The sequence below is a fragment of the Pteropus alecto genome, unplaced genomic scaffold (genome assembly GCF_000325575.1).
Source record: "Pteropus alecto unplaced genomic scaffold, ASM32557v1 scaffold94, whole genome shotgun sequence".
Taxonomy (NCBI): domain Eukaryota; kingdom Metazoa; phylum Chordata; class Mammalia; order Chiroptera; family Pteropodidae; genus Pteropus; species Pteropus alecto.
Window position 1 is genome coordinate 9494434 of NW_006437736.1, and position 16195 is coordinate 9510628.

At 32.8% G+C, this 16195-nt stretch overlaps 1 protein-coding gene across 1 annotated transcript in view; it reads right to left on the minus strand.

Moving 5' to 3' along the window:
- APAF1 (apoptotic peptidase activating factor 1) overlaps positions 1–16195 on the minus strand; it is a 69873-nt gene that overhangs the window by 41779 nt on the left and 11899 nt on the right. Inside the window, exons 6-15 of the mRNA XM_006914569.3 lie at positions 15224–15336; positions 14989–15120; positions 13314–13552; positions 12750–12917; positions 11763–11894; positions 9287–9400; positions 8653–8837; positions 5814–5940; positions 4763–4888; positions 2698–2829 (exon numbers count right to left, since the gene is read on the minus strand). Of these exons, the coding sequence (XP_006914631.2) occupies positions 2698–2829; positions 4763–4888; positions 5814–5940; positions 8653–8837; positions 9287–9400; positions 11763–11894; positions 12750–12917; positions 13314–13552; positions 14989–15120; positions 15224–15336 (1468 nt within the window). The remainder of the gene's footprint in view (positions 1–2697; positions 2830–4762; positions 4889–5813; positions 5941–8652; positions 8838–9286; positions 9401–11762; positions 11895–12749; positions 12918–13313; positions 13553–14988; positions 15121–15223; positions 15337–16195) is intronic.

The window sequence follows — 16195 nt, forward strand, 5'->3', positions numbered from 1 at the left end:
CAAAGGCCCGCCTAGACGTTTGGTCTGAGCACCAAATTACTAACTAAACAATTACTGCTTATTTAAACAGAGTAGTGTGGAATCATTATTATTTTACTCAGCTCTATAATAAGTAATATGTAAAACAAATCACTCTCAAATTCTTTTAGGTGACTCAAAAAATAGTTATTTCTAAGATTTCCCAACGCAAAGCTTGAGTCTGCTAAGCTAAAAATTTATTAATGCTCTAAAAAATGACAAAAAATACAAAGATAGCAATGATAGGTATAAATATATTTGACAGGAAATATAATGGGTTAGAAGAGCAAGTTATCAGGAATCAATCAACTAAATCCAGAATGTGGGACATTCGACAAGACAAATGACTCAATTTCTCTAACAAATCAATGGCTTAAAAATAGAGGCACAGGGGAAGGGGAACTCTTATAGACTAAAAGAGACTTAAGAGACATAACAACCAAATGCCACCTAAAGTTTAGATTCTGAGTCCAGTAAACCCATTGGTAGAAAGATATATTTTGAGACTAATGAGACTAATGGACAGGTATATTACAAAATTATTGTTTATTGTGTTAGGTGTGATGATGGCAGAGTACTTATGTTTAAGACCTCAAAGATGTATGCTGAATTTATATGATGTATTTTGGGTTAAATGACATGATATCTAGGACTTACTATAAAATGCTCTAGACCAAAAAAATGGGGGATGGTGGAAAGAAAATAAGATTGGCAAAATACTGAAAATTGTTGGAGCTAGACGTTGGGTAGCACAGAAGGTTCATTATTATTCTTTCGCCTTTTGAGTATGTTTGAAAAGCATTCAAAAATGTAAATAAAAGGGGCAATAGTCATCCCTGGTGATTTATGCTAACTCAACTAAATACAGAAGAAGAAATCATTTATCCCCATAATTAACTCTGGTAAAAATCCTTTGGAAAAGATTAGTAAGCAAAGTAAGTCCTGTTCTTCATGTCCCTCTATCCTTGGCTCCCAGTCCTAGGTAAACCAAATTCTTCATATATGGCAAGTTACATGGGAGCAGCTTTAGATTTACACATTTTCATTGGCTTCTCTCAGTTCAAGAATCACAAGAATTAATTCTAATAGCCCTCATGGTAATGCAGACATGGTATGACAGGACTTATAGTAAAATTTGTCCTTAATTAAAATTGTTGACTAACCAGTAACCCCTTCTCACATCTTAGTGATTTTTGTATATATTTAAAAGGAGGGAAGAAATATAAACTTCTCACCCAGCAAGATGTTAAAAGAAACGTCAAAGTTAATCATATATAACTACAAAAGTCTTACTTCTTTAGAGGTGTGTTCACCCAAATAGGGCAAAGTTTTTCTGAAATAGTACAAGTCTTATTTTTAAAGTTGGGTTTATTCAACAGGGTAAGCTTTACTGGGTAAAAGTGAGTTATAATGGTGAGATAATTTTATGTTACTGTATTATTCTGTTATTTTAATCCTATCTGGTGTTTTCAAATTGTCCTGCTCTGCAGGACCCTAGGGATTCCAGAAATATGCTTGAAAGGCATTATGGGGGACAGGGGAATAAGAGCGGGAATAAGAGAGAGTAGAAATGCAGGCCCATACTCCCACTTCAAGAAAAATGGGCTTTATCTTTTTTACACACTGAACTTCTATGTAAGTTTTCTTTTGGAGAAAAAAAAAGGAAAACATTCAGCTTCCTGAAAAGGGGAGGGGGGGCAATTTCAACAAACGTTTTCATGTTTTCTTAAATTTTTTAATAACGGGTTATTTAAATGTCAAAACACAGAGTCTTTGAGGTTTTCCAAACTGAAATGTTTTATCCGCTCTGCCCAAAAATGCACAAACATATGATGTCCCACTGCAAAAATGGTGTGACATTTAGAAAGAAAGGGCAGAAACCAAACCAAAAAAGAATCCAAAATAAGTTAGCAGATATTTCTGGGTGCCAGAAAATTCAATCTAGCTATCCTTAGCATACCACTTAAGGGGAAAAAGAAAATATTTTATAATTTACAATTATAAAACATAATTAAACATGTGAAATGAATATCCATTATTGGATTGTATGTATTCGTTAATTTTTTTCCTATCAACACTTTTCCCCTCCTCCTTGTGATAATGGAACCTCTCTTTTGAATCAAGCCCTACTTACAATTCAAGTAAAGCTGACCTCACCTCATTTGTCCCATTTCTACATGACTAAACTTGTGATCCTTGGTCAATCCAAGGATTCCATCCTACCGGCCACTATGGGTTATTTAGCAATGAGCATATAACCCAAACCAGGTCTACCAGAGTTTTCTCTAAAATTAAATCTAGAGAGCCGGGGAAAAGCAAGTCTCTTCATCTGTAATTTTGAGTTGTAAGACCCATGTAAGCCTGGAGCTGAGGATGGTCACAAAGAGAGAACATGCCTGAACCAACAAATAGGGAAACAGAGTCTAGAAATGGAGAGGGAGTGAGAACTTGAAAACATATTTAAGCATCTGGAATCAGCTATGCTTGAAGCCAAGCTCTCCAGTCTTTTCAGTTACATAAGTCAATAATATCTTTTTTGTTGTTGTTCTTGAGCTACTATGAAAGTTTCTATCACTGGAACCAAAAGAGCCTTAATTAATATAATGTATGAGAAAATCAAAAGAGATGTTCTGATGTGTCTACAACTTTATCTACATAATTTTCATTATCCACACTTACTTTGAGGAAGCAGTCACTTGACCCAGTGGCTAAGAGAAGGTGATGACTGTTGTTGGTGAATTGGCAGCAATTGACTTGCTCTGAGTGCTCATCATAGGTATGTACTAGTTTCCCAGTCATAGAATCCCAAATCTAAGCACAATAGAAAAAATAAAATTTACAACTACCATTTATTTTCAAATAAAGCAAAACAAATGTGAGCTGCTCTGAGGATGCTATCCATCCTATCTGCCAGATTTTCCTAGTCGGACATGACGAATGCCTCCTTCTTCCCTAAAATATGTATTTTGCCAGGATGCTTTTTAAAAAAATTACATGCAAGTCAATACGTGCGTCTCTCTATAGTGTAATTAGAATCTCAAGAAAACATTACATTCTTCTAGGGCAAGATTTCACATGTTCATATGAGTGAAAACAGATAGAGAAGTGCTATAAAGATGATGGAATAATGGACTTCAGATGGGAAGGATGAAGTCTAAGACCTGGCTCTAGCATTTATAATTTGTATGTCCCTGGTCAAGTCCTTAATTTATCTAAATCTCATTCTCTCCTCTGTAAAATGAGGATACTTATCCCTGTCCTACATATGCATGGTACCAAATGAGATACATGATATAAGTGTTCTGCTGACTTCAAGGTACCAATGAACGAGTAAAGACACATGGCTCAGTGAAAAAATAAAGTCTCCAGATTCTGAGGGAACCTAGCTTTCAACACAGGCTGTTAGTGATTAATACGAGCTTGAGCAAATGACTTCTCTGAACCTGTTTCCTCATCCTAAAAATACTTACTTTGCAAGTTGTAGTGTGAAATTGGTAATGTATCTAAGAAACTGTGTCGTATAAAGCCTTGTGCAGTATTGAGTTCACAATAAAAAGTAATCAACATTCTAATTACTCTGTAAGACAGCTAAGCAGTCTATTCCATCTAACAATAAACAAGAGAAATGAATTACCTAATGAATTTTCACTGGGCTCTGGACTTCTCAGAGGTACTAATGTCCCTCCCACAGCATTTTCTTTTTATCTTATCAAAGCATTTCCCAGAGGTCCAGAGAGTTTCTTTTATTTTGAAGTTCTTTTAATTTCTGCCTCTTGCTTTACATTCTGAATTCTTAGAACAGGAACTTGGTATTATTTCCTTTTACTACACAAGCTTTGACTCTGGAACTGCTCAGAGTGGCCAACTCCAGGTCTGTCTCAGAGTAGAAGGTACAGAGTGAGTTAACTGGTTGGTTGTAGGGAGTCCAATCAATCAAGAAGTAGATTTTTCCAAGGTCTTAATTTAGTCTGGATGCTCCAGAGCCCTCTTCAAACTCCAGGAAAACTCCCAAGCCAACTTTCTTGCTCCCTCGTTCACTAAGGCCCACCCCACCTAAGCAGATTCGGCACTCCACAACCCCTTTGAAGAAAGCCTAAAGTGAGGTCCCCCTTCCACTTATCAGATAAAACATTCCCCTAGACTTCAGTATCTCTTATATTCTGCATAAATGCTCTGGCTAAAAGCCAAATTTAGGGATAAGAGATGAGAAAAATTAAGAAAGATAAAAATTTGTCTTTAAGTCTTTCTCTATATACTTTTTAGACTAGCAACTTAATTAATTAGTTTGTTCATCCATCTGGTTTTGCACTGAATATAAGCCAGTTCATAAAGGTAAAAAAATATGGGTTGCATTTCACAAATTGTATATTTTACAACAGAATCCAATCTCAGACAATAATTGTATGCAGTAACACTTCTAATCACAGTGCACTCAAAGATTTCAACTGATATTTAACCCACAGACCAGTCAATAAAACGGCAGGCAAAATTTATTAATTTATAATTGCTTTTCTCAGCTGCCTGGTAAATATCTCAGGCTGATCATCCTAGGCATTTTTGCTGGTACTTAAAAATAAATGGTTTTCAGACAGCATTAATTTACAATGGATAAAAACTAGTTTGCCTCAAGTTAGTAACTCAACAGGCAAGAGTCCTTTAACCCTACTTACCCTAGCCCCTCTATTATAGAAAAAGAAAATGAATTCTGTGGTGTTTACAACTTAAGAAGAAAATGTTTCCTTACCTTCACTTTTTTATCGACTGAGCAGGTTGCTATAAATCTGTCATCCGTAGAGAATGCACAGCAAAGCACTTCATCTTCATGGGCCCTGATTTCTAGAAGTTTCTCTCCTGTTTCAGCTTTGAACACCTACAGAAGCAACAATAAAATCTTTTTACTACATACCACTTAACCATGAGCCATTAGTCAATAAAACTCTCTCCTTAAAAGATCTTAACCACTGTATTTTGCAACAGAAACAAACCTTGGCAAGATCACTCCAAAAATCAAAATTTCTGTCAGAATTTGTATATTTTAACATAAATAGAGAACTAGCCACTGTTAAATGTTTGTAGTATCAATAAAAAGAACTGACAGAGTATAGCTCCAGTTCTTGAGAACTGTTTGGCAAATTCTTAACAAATAGAAAACATATCATGCAATATGCTTTCTTCTTGGGGCTGAAAAGCCACAGTTAATAAAATTAGTAATAAAGTACACATCTAAAAATAAGATTTATAGTCATAATCTTGTAAAGACTAGTTATGCTAAATATAAAAGTTTTAACTAATCTGATCCCGATTCCTTCAAAACCAAAACATAGAGCACAAGTTTAAAAAGTACTCACTCATGTTTCCAGAAAACAAATGAGAACTTAAAGGAAATTCAAGCACCTTAGGAAATAATCTAGTCCAATTCCTATTTATAGTCAGAAATCTATGCCTGGGCTGGTGATAAAATAGGTCTATTTACTTAATCACTGTTTTTTAATCAGAGCCCTATTCACTGTGCTCTGAAGTCCTTCTGTCTTTTAACAATTGTCATTTCCTCATTACCCTTAGATGGCACATGGATGACGGAAACGAACTGGCAGGGTAAAAGGTACTTCTATGTCACTTGGCAAATTTAGAATTATAAAAAAACACGACCATATCTTTCAAATCTCTAGAAAAAGCTTTCATAAAATGTTCAAGAGATTTTAATTTCTCTATTTCTAATGTACAATTTTCTTGAATTTTAGGATTTATATGTTCCAATATGCACAGTATTGGGTACATGCCTATTTCAAATTTACCTGTAAAGTTTTATCAGCTCCACAAGAAGCTATTCTTTGACCATTCTCAGAAAAGCAAGCATGGTAAACAGCATCTGTATGGGGGCGGACAACTAAGCGGGAGAGATTCTTGATGTTTTTTTTGTTTCTAAATGCAAGGAAAAAATGAACAGAAACCCAATAAATGAGAGTAAAAGCAATTTATTTTCTTTCAGTAACAAACTGTCATTTAACATACTTATGTTCCCCAAAATACAAAATTCTTCAAATTAAATTACCAACATGTAAATGACAGCATAGATCACCTAAAGAAAGCATGCTATAAAAAGACTGGCATTTTAAGAGAAATGCTACCCTATCTTAAGCAACCTGTCATTTGTTACAAATGTCACTGAGTTGGAAGAAATTTAGTTAATCAAATACACAACGCTTTCTATTTTCCTTTGACACATTAATAATATGTGCAAAGAAAACATTATATAAGGATACACTCCAGAAAAAAAATCTCCATATTTTTTAAAAGGAAAAAAGACATAACAAAATGAAGCTCGTTTCCTAACTGAAGTATGACACTACACTCATCATTATGATAATGTAGTTTAAAACTGTTCTTCTCTAACTACAATTATTCAGATACACAGAATAAAGAAAAAGCAATGTCATTTTCCTTGTGTCTTAATCTACTGAATACTATTCCACTAGTATAAATATTATATTATTTCTGATGGGCCAAAGGGTAAAGAAATGTGCTGTACACTTAAATGGGGCAAGAATTAGAACAGTGTCAGAATTTCACAGTGTCGGTCACTTAGGGTATAAGTAAATACGTTAAATGGTATCATGCTTAATTGAAGAGTCAAAGTTAGGAGTCAGATAAACCTAAAGGGCAACCCCACTTCCATTACTTATTAGGTGTATAACCTTAAGCAAATTACTTAACCTATTAAGTTTCATTTCCTCGTATGTAAAATGCAAGTAATGATACCAGCTCTAAATATAGTGCTAGGCACATAAAGATGCCAATGCTGTTATTTGTTTAAAAAATTAACCACACACAAGACAGACCAAATGAAAAAAAGGAACTCGAAGGTAAAACAGACCTAGATCTTGCTTTGATAGCATATAAACCTTACTAGAAGTGATGAAACAAACAACTATAACATAGGAACTATAATGATGAGAACCTGGAAGTAAAACAGGTAAGTTACCAGCAAAGTTGAGAGCGTTAGATTAAGAAAATACTCTTTCTTTCCCCTTGATCTATATATTCAACTCCCCAAACAAAGCTTGGAAAGTGATCTGTTGCAATGATGGGCATATTAGTAGACGGCTAAAAGTATTCAACAAATAAATGAATGCATGAAAAAATAATTTGAAAGCTGAAACTCAGTTAAATTAAGCTTTACCAACGTAAACCTTTCTACATTAAAAAATAGAGGACTTACAGTCCTGAAAAACAAAGCATTCTTTGAAAATGACTTTGTCAAACTCAGTTAAAAATACAGCTATGAATGACTAACCATTCTATGAAAGTACATCACAGGTTGAAATGTAGTTGATGAAATGGAAAAAAAAGAAATATGTACGAAAATGTAAAAACAACAAACAACAGTTCATAAGAGAACTAAACCTATGTCGATCTGATTACAAAACCAAGCCTTAAAATTCTATGTCAGCCACTAAAACATGAATTCAGTCAATCTCCCACAAATTTCTATTGAATATCAACTATGTGGACCTGACAATATGCTAAATGCTATTCTTAATAACAACTAATATTTACTGAAAACTTCTTATGATCTAAAACAGCATTTTCCACTGTTCTAAGCACTTATTAAGAGTGCTTAGCACATTAGAGAAATTCAAATGTCTGTTGAACTAAACTGAATTAGGGGAATCACCCGTGGCAACCTGACTCATTTGGAAAGAGGGTCCAGGGCTATAAAATCATAGACATCAACCTAGAGTTCGATTCAGATATATATCATATATGTGAAAAGACAACCATTCATATTTATTATTTCTGCTATAAGAGAAGCATGTCATATAGAAGAAGTATGGAAAATCAAGCTACACAGACCCAGAGTTTAAATCCCACTCAGCGAGCTGCATGAGCTTAATTAAGTCTCAATCCCTCTGTGCCTCAATTTTCTCATTTGTAAAACAGGGCAAATAATATTTACCTTATAAGGTTGTTTTGAAGATAAAATGAGTAACATATGTGAGCATATTCTATATAACGGGCATTAAAAAAATGGTAGCTTAGCTATCCTTTTACTAATTGATAAGATTAATGTAAGAGCAAAACTGAATGGCCTCTTTTAGAAGTTAGAAGAATCATAATTCAGTGGAAGTTTAATAAGGTCTTGTGCAAGAAAAGCACTAATCACTTTACATCCAATATCTCATTTAAATCTTCACAAAAATAGTGCTTACCTCGAAGGACTGTTATCTCTGTTTTAGGTATGAGGAAGGAAAGTAACCTATCTATAACTTGTTCAAAATCACAAAACATTAGGTTTTAGAACTGAGTTTCAAACCTAGGTTTGTCACTTCGAAGCCCACGCTCTTCGCTACTTATTGTATTACATACAGCAGGTAAAGCATCTGGTGTTAATATTTAGGATGATTTGTCAAAATGTCACACAGGCAAGCATCTATTTCTATGGATTCTTTGAAACATATATTTCTCTTATGCTTACTTCTCTAGAACTCTGTAATAAGTATGAATGCTTATTAAAAGTTCCAGCCCTTTCCAAAAACTGTAGTTAAATCTTCCTGGTGCGAACTTATTCACTAGCTGAAAAAATAATGATATCATTAGCACTCTGCTCCCTTGGGTTCTTTCTAACCTACTTACATCCACTCCAGGTAAAGCATTCCGTTATCGACCTCCTGCTTGGCCTTCAGCTTAGCTTGCTGATAAACTTCTGAAGTTTCAGGTTCACAGAGACCCAGTTGTACAATATTAGGAAATGGCTGTCGTCCAAGAAGATGTCCATTTAAAGATAAAAACTCCTGGAAATTCTCACAGACTGCACAATCCTATGAATAAACTAAAATCTCTTAGAAACATAACCAGAGCCAAGATCTGACATTTTTCTGTTTCTGTGATCTTGTCACTTTAAAGGCTTAAATGAGATTCTCTATATGAGCTAAAATTAAATAGCCGACCATTAGGTAACAAAAATATAGTGACCCTCTTCAGACTTTTAAACATGAAGTAAAAATCTCATTATCAAAGTACTACTTTCTTAACAAATTCTTTTTTTAAAAAAAAAGCCACTGAACATTTTAGTTTCTCAACTTTCAAACTTTAATCCTATCCACATTCCCAGTAGGCTAGGAAGCAAAATGATTAGAATAATCAAAGATCAAAATAAGAGAATTATATCTCTTTGCCCCTTCTATTCTGCTTGTTTGCACTATTAAACCTAGAACTTAATGTCAAAAAGCATATCCTTTAAGGACTTTTTTCCCACATTAATATATACCTTTTCATCCAGTATATGCCTGTATTCCACAAATTCATGAATCAGATGAGCAGGGCCTGCAAATTCCGTTTTTGCTTTAATCCAATCCAGGGCAAACATTAAAGCACAAAGTTCCTTTAAAAATAAATAAATAAGATCAGGAGTCCTGTCAAAGAGATCAAAGAATTTTAAGTCTACCACCATTATTCTAACACTACTGAGAGAAACTTAGTGGGTATCTCAAATTTAAGGACAAAAAAGAAGCTACTGAAAATGAACATATTGTGGACCTTACATCTTAACTCAAAATAAATTTTAGTTGGATTAAAAACTTAAATATAAAATAGAAAACTTCAAAAAAATACTAGAAGGTACAGGGAAATATTTTTGTAACCCTGGGGTGAAGGAAATTTTTGTAAAATGACATCAAAGCCAAACACCAAAAAGAAAAATAATGATGCATTTAACTACATAAAAACTCAAATCTTCACTATAGTAGAAAACAATCTAAATAAAATTTAAGACAAAAAATAAACCAGAAAAAAGTATTTACAACACATATGCTAGATGAGGGCTTAATATTCTTTTTTATAGAAAATTCTAAAAAAAAAAAAAGAAAAAGATAACCCCCAAAATAAAAATGGAAAAGGCAATAGATGAGAACCAATTCACAAAATAAAAAGTACCAATGGCCAAAAACCTCACCAGTAATCAAAGTAAAACAACAAAGATTTACTATTTTTAATATCAGATTTCTAAAGACTAAAAGAAGTGATAAGACTATTGACTGGAATCAGAGGAAAGGAACACTCAGACATAGTGGTAGTGATGTAAATCACAGCAACCCTTCTAGAGGGCAGTTTGGCAATCTGTATTAAAATTCAAACTATATATACTATTTGATCCAGAAATTACACTTATAAATATGTGTTCTAAGAAAATAATCAGAATGAGCTTATGCATTCTGTCCATAATCAATCATAACATAGCTATACAATGAAATGGTATGTAGCTTTAATAATCACATCTTTCTTTATAAAGTGACATAAAAATATGGCTATGAAATACAATTAAATGGAAAAAAACAAGATATAAAACTCTGATTTCTATTACGGTCTGTTTTGGTTTTAAAGGACGAGTGTGTATATCTGAGCAACAAAATGATCTACAAAAGTATCCACAAAAGCATTAGCAATGTTGTGATCTTCCTTTTCTTCTAGTTTTTCTAATTTTTTCCAATGAAATATACCATCATCTTCAATCATCAGCAAAAAAAAAAAAATCATTAAACAAATGAGAAGAAACTGAATCCTTCCACACTATCATACACATCAAAGGTTTTTTAAAACAATGCATTGACCCAGTAATTCCACTTCAAGGAATTTTCAAAGGAAATAATACAGGTGCAGACAAACAAAAATGTTACAGCATCGTAAGGGCAAAAATACTGAAAACAACCAAAATGCTCAACAATTACAGTTTGGTTAAGTAAATCAGGGCACTGATATTTACTGGAATACCTTCATTCTGATGTAAATTATTAAACATAAACTATAGTGGGAAAAAAAATCAGGCTACACCACCATTTTTGTAACCAAGAGATAATGTACCTAAGCACAGAAAAATTACTTCAAGTACATATAGTTTTCCAAAATATCAACATTTTTAATAGTTAGTTGGTAGTTAAGTCTTTGAACATCATATATGTGCAGATGATTCCCAAATTTTATCTTTAGTCCATCATCTTCCCCAGAAATCTAGATTCATATATCCAATTACGTACTCAATAATTCCAGTTAGATATCCAAATATGTATATCAGACTTAATACTCAAAATGAGTTCCCAACCTTCCCTTCACCACCCTCCCCCCCAAAATATCTGTCCTACCCACAGACATCCCCATCCCCATCAAAGCGACTCTGATCTTTCCATTGCACAAGCATGGAGTCATCTTTGACTCTTTCTCTTCTAATGCACATCAAATCCATCAGCACATGATGATTATACCCCTATAGCATCACTCTCTTTCTCCTTCCATGCTTTTTTCTTCTTCTGAGCACTTACTAACCCTAACATAATATAAATTTATTTGTCCACTGTCAGTTTCCTGCAGAATGTAAGCTCAGTGACAGCAGGGGCTTTGTGCCTGTGGCATATCCTCATAATGAAGAACAATACCAGTATATAACGAACACTCGATAAATATTTACTGAATGAATGAATGAATGAATGAATATACTTCCCCACCCTCTGTTTCCTCACAAAACTTAAAAATAAATTCATACCTCCTATAAAAGAAAGCTTCTGGTAAGAAGAGAGTGAATTTTTAGGTGGTTCATTTACTACGGTTACGAAGGTAACTTGTTAAATTGCTGCTGGTAAAAACAGTAACAGAAACAAAAATACTGACAGTCTCTAATTCTACTTTTACTAAGCACAGGACAAAACACAAATGAGATAAAAGAAAGAAAGTAATTTTTAAACGGGTCATCTTACTTTGTGCATATTGGCACTGGCCATGTGATAGGTCAGAAAACTATACCAGTACATGCAGTCTTCCTGGTCTAGTGAAAGAGTATGTGGCTGGTAATATCGCTGGAATTGAGTGATTACTTTCTTATGTAGATCCTGAAACCCAAACGAAACAGTTCAGAGGACAGAAACAATTTCATAACTAAACATCACAGTAACTCCAGCTTCCAAAGCTTTTAAGGAATGTACAGAGAATCTCTCCACAATATACTTATTAATTATGAAAGGAAGAATATATTTAAGGAATGAGAAAACCAAATTTACAACAGAAAAAAAGGATACAATAAAATAGTAATAAAATGATATCTCATTAAAAATGTGCACATGAAAACAAAAAAATTACAAAAGGAAAAAAACAGTGATTTTACAGTGGAAAAACTAGTAGATACCACTTTAACCAAGTGATCAGTGTTAACATCGCTGATAGTAAGAGATAACAACACATATATCTCATGATGCTCCAAGGACACAATATTACTTCTGTGGTATGCTTGCCAAAAAAATATATCCCTAATCTAGTCAGGAGAAAACATCAGATAAACCCAAACTAAGGGACAATGTACAAAATCACTAGCTAGTATTCCTTAAAACTGACTATGAAAGATAAAGAAAGCTAAGGAATTTTCATAGATTTGAGAAAACCAAGGAAACATGACAATTATAATGCAATATGAGATCCTGAATTGGACCTGGACCACAAGAAGGACATTAGTGGGAAAGCTGGTGAAATTCAAGGAAAGTCTGTGGAGTAGTAAATAGTATTGTATCAATGTTAATTTTCTGGCTTTGATAATGTATTATAGTTATATAAGAATTTAACACTGGGGGAAGCTGCGGGGGAGGGTATATGCATAGAAACAGTACTATTTTGCAACTCTTCTGTAAGTCTAAAATTATTGCAAAATAAAAAGTTTAAAAACAAACAAAAAGAATGTACAGAGGTGCAAATACCTGAAGCTGGTCACGATTCTTCTCTGTAAGGAAATCTACTTGAAGATCATGTAAATAATAACGAAATGAGTTTCCATTCCGATCACAGAATAATAGAGATTTATTAACAAACTCCTGCAGTATGTCTTCAACTTCTTCAGTTTCCATGTCCCAGAGAACACATAGCACCTAGGAATTATTTTAAGCATTTAATGTGCCACAAAAGTACAATGATCAGGATTGTAGACAAGGTGTTAACACACAAAAAAATCATATCTTAAAGTCCTGAATAAGAATCTCTCCATTTCATATTAAGAAGCTCAACCATTAAGATAGAAAAGAGAAAGAAGTCAGATGCTTCTCCAGTTCACTAGAACCACTGAGAAATAGGTAACTTGTCCAAGCTCAACACAAAAGTTTTGATGAAGACTGAGAGAGGGGCTTCTGAACCTTCCAATCTACCACCTCAGTCACAGGGTCTTATCTGTCCAATATCCTATGTAACAACAATATTCTCAGTACAATATTCTCAGAGGTCACATGCTGTAAATAACCAGTGGTAAAGATTGATGGTCCTTCTATTACCTTTGTTGGTACCTTGACATCCTTCTGAAAAATAGAAAGATCTGTGTAATAATCTTTGATGTCTTCTCTGAGCATTTCAACACTTATAGACATGGCTTCATCCAGAGCCTCATAAGCATAAGATGAAGATTTCCTTATCCTCTTAAATTGCTTATTCTGAAGTTGCCTGAGGTAGTACTCCCAGCGGCTGGGAAAATCACGTAAAAGTGCACCAATTAAAGACACTACAAGAGGAGAACCTAAAGAAGAAACAAAGTCACTGCATAAATACTGTCTCATTTCAGAAATACCACTAAGAATCAATTTATTCTTAGGAAATAATTTCTGTTGCATGTTATCCAAAGGCTTAAAATATTTATACCTCTTAGATTCAACTTTAGGTATTCATTCTAAAGAAGTCATCAGAAATAAGAAATATTTCATTTCAGAATATTCATCACAGCATTATTTAAAACAGTGAAAAATCTTAGACAATAACAGAAATGACTAAAGTAAATTATGTCACAATATTATGCCTCTGGTAAATTTTTTCAAAAGATATTTAATGACATGGGAAAATGTTCTAGATTTGTTATATTAAAAGGACAAGGTTCAAAATTATATCCACCACATTATAATCTCAATATTTTTTTCAAAGTTTTATATGTACTAAAAGACTGGAATACTCTCATGATACTAATATTATCAGATTATGGATCATTTCTATTTTTTCTTTACAGTTTCATACATTTTTAAGTGCTTTAAAGTAGACATTTATCAGCTTTATAATCAATACAAATCGAATATTTTTCTAAGTTTAAGATTTTTTTAAAAAGTCAATTAACTCAAATCCAAGTATCTATTCGATGGCAGAAAAAAAAAGAAGGTATTTCCAAGCATTAACAATGATGGAAATAATATTAAGTACTGATGGATTTAACTATATAAAATGTTTAATTTCTATATGTCAATAAATACTACAAATGAAATCAAAAGACAGACAAAAAACTAGAGAAAAATATTTGCAAAAACATGACAAAGGGCGGGCTAATAGCTTCAATAGTTTGAGTACCTCAAAGTCAATTAAAAATACTTATATCACAAAAAAAAAAAAGTGAGTCAAGGATAATTGCTTAAGATGCAAATATATATTCAATAAATAAGTAAAAAGTTTAACTTCACTAATAAATAATGGAAATTAAGAAGACAACACCAGTTTTCACTATCAAAATAGAACGCTATTTTTATAAAATCTCATAGTTTGAGTACCTCAAATAAGACAAATAATACTTATATCACAAAAAAAAAAAAGTGAGTCAAGGATAATTGCTTAAGATGCAAATATTCAATAAATAAGTAAAAAGTTTAACTTCACTAATAAATAATGGAAATTAAGAAGACAACACCAGTTTTCACTATCAAAATAGAACGCTATTTTTATAAAATCTCGACAAAAATTTTTCATATCATTCTTTCTGCTAACATATTGTGGGTATTCATTAAATATTATCTTAATGAATGACTGACTACTAAAATATCATTATACATTTAAGGTATCAGAGAAGAACCAAAAATACTAAATATTCTAATAAGTTTTTGGATGTTCATGTGCTAAACTGTCATGTTCATTAGCTTAACTTACAAAAGGGTAAATTAATATCTCTATAACCCTTTCATACACAAAATAAATAATTACCTTGACATTGTTTTATAATATTATGAGCTTGTTCCGGCAAATCTGCTTTCTTCATATTAACAAAAAGGGATAAAATTTCAAGTCCTTTTTCTTTTCCTAAGTCACTCTCCACGGGGACTACATACTTAGGACCTGAAAAAATCATAAAATACAATAAGTAATTTGGTATGCCACATATTTAAATGTAATTGAATTAAAACAGAAAGGTACAAAAAAGCAAATTAATAATCCTTACCCATTACCGAATCTGTGACACTCTTGTCTCTGGTTGTAAGAAGAATCTGACATTGATTGTCAAAAGCTTTTAACACCCAAGGATCCCAAATATCATCCAAGATCAACAGAGACCTAAATAAAAGAACTGTATTGAGTCACCAATGACATTTATTGTAAGCTTCTTTTAAAAAAGGAGAATACCACCAGTATTTTAAAAATTTACAAAATAAAAAAAGAAAGAACAGATGTCTCACGGTTCTTTCTCTCTTCTTTGCGATATACTTTTCACAATATACTGATCTAAATAAGGAAAAAGAATTAGAGCCTTCTCTCTCTTCCCACACCAAATCAATGTATATTAAAGTTAAGGGAAAAATTAACAGAGGGCTGTGTATACCATGTAACTATTAGAAATCAACTACCCAGTACCTAAAAAGAACTATCCATGTAATGGGATTTTTCCAATTCAGTCTTTAAGCACCAAAACTGAATGAGAACTGGGCTCAGGTTAAAATTAGAACAAATCTTATAACAATGATGATATCTGACCATTTTTTTACCCATAAAACTAGCACTTTCATATGTTCCAACCTAATATAAAGCACTAGCAAGAATATTACTTTTCGTTTAGTATACTACGGGAGTGTTTTCCATCCAAGAAATCAGTTTGTTTATTCATAAGGATAAAGAACTTCTGTGCCAATTCCTGAATGGTCTTTCCAAAAATGTTTTTAAACTTACCAGAACAAATGGAGAAAAAAATACAACTAAAACCTGATAGCATAATTATACTCTAGAGTTTTTATCCAAATGGCACATTACTTCTGTACAATATAACAACAACAACAAAAAAAACCCTATAGGTACATACACAGGTTAGAAAAATTGGAAAAGCATAAAACAAAATGATACTGAGAAAAAAACAAATGACTCATTATAAGCCATGATCTGACAGATCTGAGTAGTTACAATATTTTCCTAAATAGAATCA